This window comes from Lactuca sativa, chromosome 5 (genome assembly GCF_002870075.4).
Source record: "Lactuca sativa cultivar Salinas chromosome 5, Lsat_Salinas_v11, whole genome shotgun sequence".
NCBI classification, from domain to species: domain Eukaryota; kingdom Viridiplantae; phylum Streptophyta; class Magnoliopsida; order Asterales; family Asteraceae; genus Lactuca; species Lactuca sativa.
In genome coordinates this window covers 154442128-154449276 of record NC_056627.2, presented here as the reverse complement: position 1 = coordinate 154449276, position 7149 = coordinate 154442128, and the positions used below count along the sequence as shown (strand labels likewise).

Here is a 7149-nt window from a genome sequence, read left to right as displayed (position 1 = left end):
TTTTTGCATATAATTCTTAAAGAGAAGAGGTTTGGTGGAAAAATACGACTAAAGGGCATTAGTGTTATTTTTTTGTTATTGTCAACGATTCTAGGATTTCTCAAGAATGTATGATGTTAAGAGAATATGGTTGGCGAGGAATCAATGAGTTTGTTAGATGTTCAGATCGATGTGGTGCAATATAAAACTTTGAAGGTTATTTTGGTCTTTTTCTAGAATCTTTTAGGAAATCGTATATTTTTCAAGATACCATATGAGACAATTTTTCCTACTATGTTAGACAAAGGCAAATCACGTGGATGAAGGGGGTATTGTTGTCCTTTTTATATCAATTTTAATATTGGTTTAATGTAAATATATGTACATATATGATAAAGTGGTGAAAAGAAAGATTAAGGTTGATGTTTCAAAATGGAGTTTATGCTTTCTCATGTATAATGGTGCTAAATATGGGTATATTGGTGAACCAAACTTGGAGTGGGTTCGAGAAGAAGATGAACTGACAATTGAATCTCTGATTATGAGATTAGAGGACGCATCTGTTGGTAAAGACGAATCCTCAATCCAATAAATGTCACACAAAGAGATGGGAGTTATATAGGCCAATTAAGTGAGAAAGTGGTTGTGCAATTCTTGAATAATCTGGAGTGTGGTTTCTGCGGTTATTGTCTTCCTAGGTCGAAGAAGGAGGAATGTGGGAAGGAGGTAGAGGGTTGTCATGTAAGGCGTCGTAAGCTGCAAAAAAAACTGTAAATGGGGATTTAGAATAATTCTTATTGTCGTGTTTGTATTTTTACAATCAGGCGGCCGATTTTTGCTGATATTGCAGTTCATTCTTCTAAAAATTCGTGTATCAAATCTTCAATAACACCAAAGAAGCGTCGACTTTCATGATTGTGTGAGGAGTCTACTGATGACATTCCTAACTGATTTTAAAGTAATTAAACAATAGATTTCACTTTTTCTGTTTTTAACTTAATTTCATTTAATTATGTGTTAATCCTTTGCTTTTCTTTTAATTTTATTGTATTTTAATGTTTTTTTTTCTTTCACATGTTTTTTATTTGGTTAAATTTGTCATTATACAATGCATGGTAACAAATTACATAAAGATGATATAAAAGAAAGTAAATTCAATATTTATAAAATTACATCATTTTGGAAATTAGGTTTTTAAAAAACGCCCTTTTGGTTCAAAACTCAACATCTCACATGTTTATGACTTTGACTTCTTTCAATACCTAACCTAGTCTCATCTCATCTAATGCCTTGGCTTCTAGATTTTGTTGAATTCAAATCTGCGATCATGCATGTTTAAGTGTTTAACTATTTAATCCAAGTTTTATTGGTTACATCTAACATGAATAATAATAAGGTTTTATGTGTGTAAATTGTAAATTTGCAACACCCACTTTGGCTACTCTTTGGAGGTTTTGTTTCCTCACTAAACGTCGGCGCCATCGCTCCATATAGGATTGTAAAAGCAAAATCGGATTGCTGTAATGAGAACTGGGAAACAGCCATCGGGCCCCATTTCTTTTTCAACATAGAAAATTCTTCAATCACGTAAGCTCATTTCTTCTTCCTCTCCTGTCCCTTGGTCGTCAATATTGAAGAAACTACTTTACTCCATTATCGAGACAAGAATTTAATAGTATTTTACATCGTATCATGGCTTTCATCCTCGATTAGTGTTCACATAAGATATCTAAATATCAAGAGATATTTTGCTCAATCTGTTCTAACCAGTTGCTACTGATTCTTTAATCGTATTTGGTGATATCCTTGTATATACTGTACACCAGCTATTTTTCTGTTTCAGCAACATGAATACTGAATCATCCTCGAGTACAAAATGGGTCTCTGATCATAGTCCAGTTCATTCTGATGTGGAGGAAAAGCTGAGGCGCCTGTTGGTCGAATTAGGGAATGCTGGTAGAATACTTGGAATCCAGGTTTGTGAAAAAGACGTTCATGCCCTCATTGTTCTTTTTCTCTTCATTGAAAATAACCTTAGAAAGTTTGTATTGCCCATCACCCCCTGTAACAAACGCCACTTGATAGTTTATACTAGGGATATAAACTTTCAACTTGATGCTAATAAAATATATAGAAGCTTGAGTTAGTTTTTTTTTTTTTTTAATCTGTCAATTGTAATAGTAATGTACATGAATTATGTTTGTTAGGTTTGTGCATACAAAGAAGGGAAAGTGATTATTGATACTGCAGCTGGAGTCATGGGAAAAGATGACCCTCGTTCAGTTCAGCCCGATACCTTATTTCCTGTTTTCTCTGCAACTAAGGGTGTCACAGCAGGAATGATGCATTGGCTAGCCGATAAAGGGTATATTTGTAATTTGCATATACTTAGCACCCATGAAGGGATCTGTATGGGATCCTGTCATGCAAGTAAATATTAACCAACATGCATATTTATCATAGGAAAATGAAGCTTGACGAGAATGTTGCAAACTTTTGGCCGGAGTTTGGTACAAATGGAAAAAATCATATAAAGGTTATCCCTATCTCCCAATGTTTCTTTTCTCTAATTTTTAAACATCATCTTTATAATTATCTGATTTCACTAGAACAAACATTAGTGAAACGTCTCCAATGGTATCTTTGTAGAAACAAGCTAAGGTTAATGGGTTATAAGTATGGGAGTTTCAATTCCAATTTAGATTGGGCTCCTTGTGGACACTCAGCTCTTATAATAGCCACCTGTGTACCCTAAAACCATGAAGATTATATCATAGGTTATGGTTTAGGGTATCGGGTGGCTTTTATGCCAACAATGTCACAGATATTTTATTTTATTTATTATTATTATTTTTGTTTGTGAAACAAATTAGGTAAGATCCAGGGATGGTTTCTTTATTTGTTTTCCTTTTAATTTTATTTACATAAGGGTGACAGATTTCCTTTTTTTTTTTTTTTTACCTCAGGTTCATCATATACTTAATCATACATCTGGTCTTCACAATGCTCTTTCTGACATATACCAAGAAGATCCTATGTTACTTTGCGATTGGGATGCGTGTATAAAACGAATTGCAAAGGTTGCTCCAGAAACCGAACCTGGTCGTGAACAGATATATCATTTTCTATCATATGGTTGGCTATGTGGTGGAATCATTGAGGTATCATTATATGCCATAATCTATTTTCTCTCTAGTAATATATCTGTATTTGGTAAAAGCTTTCTAGGCTATTTCGATTATGAGTATGACATTGACATTTATGTCTTTTGCACAAGAGTAATTGAGACCATGTATACAACCTTTCTGGTGTGACTAGCAATTTGTAGATTTTTTTTTTTTTTTTTTTTTTTTTTTCATTGATATATGTTTATGTTCTTAACGTTGCAGCATGCATCCGGGAAGAAATTCCAGGATATTCTTGAGGAAGCTTTTGTACGTCCACTTAACGTGGAAGGCGAGTTTTATATTGGGATTCCTCCTGGTATGATTCATTAAATTTTTTGACAACTCATTCCACAAGGAATTGTACTATACACATATGTGCAAAAATGAAGGAAAAATAACGTAATTTCAACATTTTTTGTCAATTAAGGCACTTATAATTGCTTTAATTAAGTAGCGATTAATTCATTGTACTTTTCTTATCATGTAGAAAACCCACTTTCCACGCTCTCCATTTTATTAATTATTTTTTTATGATTATTTACAGAATTGAGTGGCCAAATCACAAAATGTCAAAGTCCATATTGGTCGGTTAAATTGATAAAATTTTAAAACTAAGTTGTGGGGGTTTTTTATTTTATTATTTTTTAATTTTTCTTTCATGTCTAAACCACCCGTTTAAGTGGTCTTTTAGACAGGTAAAGAAAGTATAATGATATGATTACTATAAGAAAAAAGTTAACTTGATTAAACTAATAAAATTTTGAAAATACAAATGTTTTTCCTGTATCTTTTATGCGTGACAGTTCGTAACAAAATTTGGTATTTATTTGAAATCCAGGTGTAGAATCACGTATGGCAACTCTTACTCTAGATATAACTGAATTTACTAGGAATGCTGTTGCAACCGCTGCCACCATGAAACAACCTTACGGCGCCATGCCTTCATCCCTCTCGCCGGAAATCCTTGCAAGCTTCATTCCCTTGTCCAACACTCTCAATGTCCGTCGCGCCATACTACCAGCTGCCAACGGCCACTTCTCTGCCCGTGCATTGGCCCGCTACTATGCCGCCCTCGTGGATGGCGGCACAGTCCCTCCACCCCACTCCTCCTCCGTCCCACTACTTGGAAGCCACCCCCACCACCCCACATTCCCCTCCAATAACCTGAAAGATTCCAACTCCGGTACCCACAACCAAAATTCCAACCCTAAAATTTTTGACAATCCAAAATCTAAAATTCATGACGCATTCTTGGGAAGTGGAGATTATAAGGATTTAATCTCTTCGAATGGGAAATTTGGGCTCGGGTTTAAAAGGGTCACCGAAACCGAGGGCTCGGTATTTGGGTTCGGTCATGCGGGCTTCGGTGGGTCAACTGGATATTGCGATATAAACAACAGGTTTGCAATTAGTGTGACATTAAACCAGTTGTCTGGTGGGGTTTTGACCGGGGAGATAATCCGTTTTATTTGCTCAGAACTTGATCTTCCGGTACCTGAATATTATACGGTATCTCAGGAGTTCATCGACAAACTCGTGATCAATTAAAAAGGGTTTAAGCAAAATGTGCTCATATACATATTTGTATTAATTTTGAGGTAACCTTTATCATACATGTACGTTTACACAAACTTAGGTTGAATTTGTTTAATTAAGGGAGTATACATTTGTTGTAAGTGTGGAAAAAATAATTATCAAACCAATAGTTATCGGTTTCTTTGGTAAGTTTTGGGATGAGTCTGTGTTTATAATTATAAAACTTATGAAATTAGAAACATGTGGAAAATAATAATTTTGAAAAATGGATTACTATTATTATTATTATTATTATTTTGGAAAACCTCTAGAGAAACATGTGGAAAATACACCCTTAGTTATCTTAAAATAATTTTTTTGATACCTAAAAAGTTTTGTTAATTCTAACACTTTAGGTGTATCAAACGATAAAAAATGATGTGTATTTACATGCGTAATTTATTGGACAAATTAAATGAAATTGATATTTAATTTGTCATGTGTTAATTTTAATTTGCATCAACACTACATAAAGATACAGAAACCTGTTGTGGTTTTAAACTCAATCTAGATTGATCTAAAAAGCACAAAACAAAGTTATTCTATAACATCCCAAAATCCAGGCTAATTATTTTTTATTTCTAAAATAAAATAACATCCATTTTTAATAAAGTTACATCCTGGATAAATCATTTGTTTACAAACCATTATTCAGAAATCAATGTTAAAATGAAGACAATGCATAATCTCAAATCATAAGTTGCTGATGTGTGTGTACAGTCCCGTCTTTGCAATCTGATAAGTACCTGCAAAATATTTATTCCACAACTATAAGCACAAAGCTTAGTGAGTTCCCGAAATTACCACGTAAGAATCAACTAAAGGTTATCAATAAACTCTGGAGACTAACAGCGGTCCCAATGGGCTAACAACAAGCCCAGTGGATTAACAACACACATTACATGCTATTAACAACCCTAAGGACTATCAGCAGTCCCATGGACTTACAACAGTCCAGGAGTTATCAGCAACTCATTTCACATATAATAGAAATCAACAAATAAGACCCAACATATCGACATGCATATACTACCACATAAGCAAGTATAGTGAGAGGACTCGCCTCACGAATAGAAGCTACAAATACAGCAACTCTCACACACAGGGTAGACAGGAGCAACAAGGTACCTAACAGCAGTAAAGTCAAACCTCTCAGTCTACATTCTTAAAACCGTAGTTTGATCCAAAAAGTCAACCGCGATAAAAAGTCAACCATGGTTAAAAAGTCAATCTCAACCAACGGTCACGTCGTGACCACCTATAGACCATGTCGTGACTGAACTAGGACAAAATAATCGCGATTACTCTGTTCTCACAACGTGACATGCTATTCATCACGTCGTGAGATCTGTTCTGAACAGCTTTGGGCATTAAGCTCTTAACCCCTTAAGCCATTCCTTCAGAATTTCTAGGGGGTCTTCCTAAACTCTAAGGACCATAAAAATCATAGATTTTCATTCATGCATGTTCAATGCATGAATTGAACACTAACTAGGTCAATAAGAGGAAAAATGAGATCAAGACTCATGCTAGGAGTCTAAAACCAACACCAAATCTCAGATCTGAAACTTATACTAAAGAAAATGCCTTAATGATCCATAAAGTTGCCAACTTTATGGATCTCATGCATGCTACCCAACCCAACCATGAAAAGAGAAGCATAAATCTTAGATCTAGCATGCAATAGAGATAAAAGCAAGAGATTTAGGACTTACAAACATCCTAAAGCACAGAAACATGATGAGGAAGGAACTTGCTTACCAAAAGTGATGCACCCATGGAGTCGTCTCCTTCTTCTAAGAACCAAAACCACAAAATAGCTCTTCAAGGTCACCAATAGAGGCTAAAATCGATTTTGGCAGGAAAGAGGTGATGGAGGCTGAGGGTTTGAAAACCCTAGCCTTATACTTCCCTTAAATAGGGCACCAAACACGAGATTAGGGTTGGCCTGCTCTCACGACGTGAACACCTGTGTGTCACATCGTAATCCTTGAGAATGGATATACGATTCATTCGAATGTCACGTCATGAGACACTCCCTCTCACGTCGTGACTATCTATAAATTGAGGTTTATAATTCTTAATTAATTTAAAATTTTTGAGGGATCAAGCACCTGCATTAGACGTTACAAATCTCCCCCACTTAAATTATATTTTGTCCTGGAAATCTATCCTTACAAATCATTCTGCAACAACCCTCCTCCGAATCCCTTCAAGGGACCTTCCAAGACCAATCACCTTTTGTTCGAGCCATCGCCACAACAAACGTCCAAAACTACGACTAAAACCCAAAGATTCCCAAAATCGGAGCATACGCCAAATCTAATCGGAGACTCCCCTAAGGTCAAAATCACACCCACTGATAGAGAATGAAGATCAACACATCAAAACCATCTGCTTTGAGAAGAGTTAGCTCCCACACTCATAA

At 35.3% G+C, this 7149-nt stretch overlaps 1 protein-coding gene across 1 annotated transcript; it reads left to right on the top strand.

The window, feature by feature from the left end:
• Positions 1 to 1365: 1365 nt before the first annotated feature.
• LOC111892455 (uncharacterized) lies at positions 1366 to 4967 on the top strand. The gene is made up of 7 exons (XM_023888494.3): positions 1366 to 1566; positions 1823 to 1955; positions 2187 to 2344; positions 2443 to 2515; positions 2946 to 3140; positions 3369 to 3462; positions 3985 to 4967. The coding sequence occupies exons 2-7, from the start codon at positions 1827 to 1829 to the stop codon at positions 4692 to 4694; spliced, it is 1359 nt and encodes a 452-aa protein (XP_023744262.1). The 5' UTR covers positions 1366 to 1566; positions 1823 to 1826; the 3' UTR covers positions 4695 to 4967.
• Positions 4968 to 7149: the final 2182 nt, after the last annotated feature.

Coding starts and splice junctions, on each gene's coding strand:
- LOC111892455 (XM_023888494.3), top strand. CDS start 1,827: ATGAATACTGAATCATCCTCGAGTACAAAATGGGTCTCTGATCATAGT. Junction 2,345..2,442: donor CATTGGCTAGCCGATAAAGG/GTATATTTGTAA, acceptor TATTTATCATAG/GAAAATGAAGCTTGACGAGA. Junction 3,141..3,368: donor TATGTGGTGGAATCATTGAG/GTATCATTATAT, acceptor TTAACGTTGCAG/CATGCATCCGGGAAGAAATT.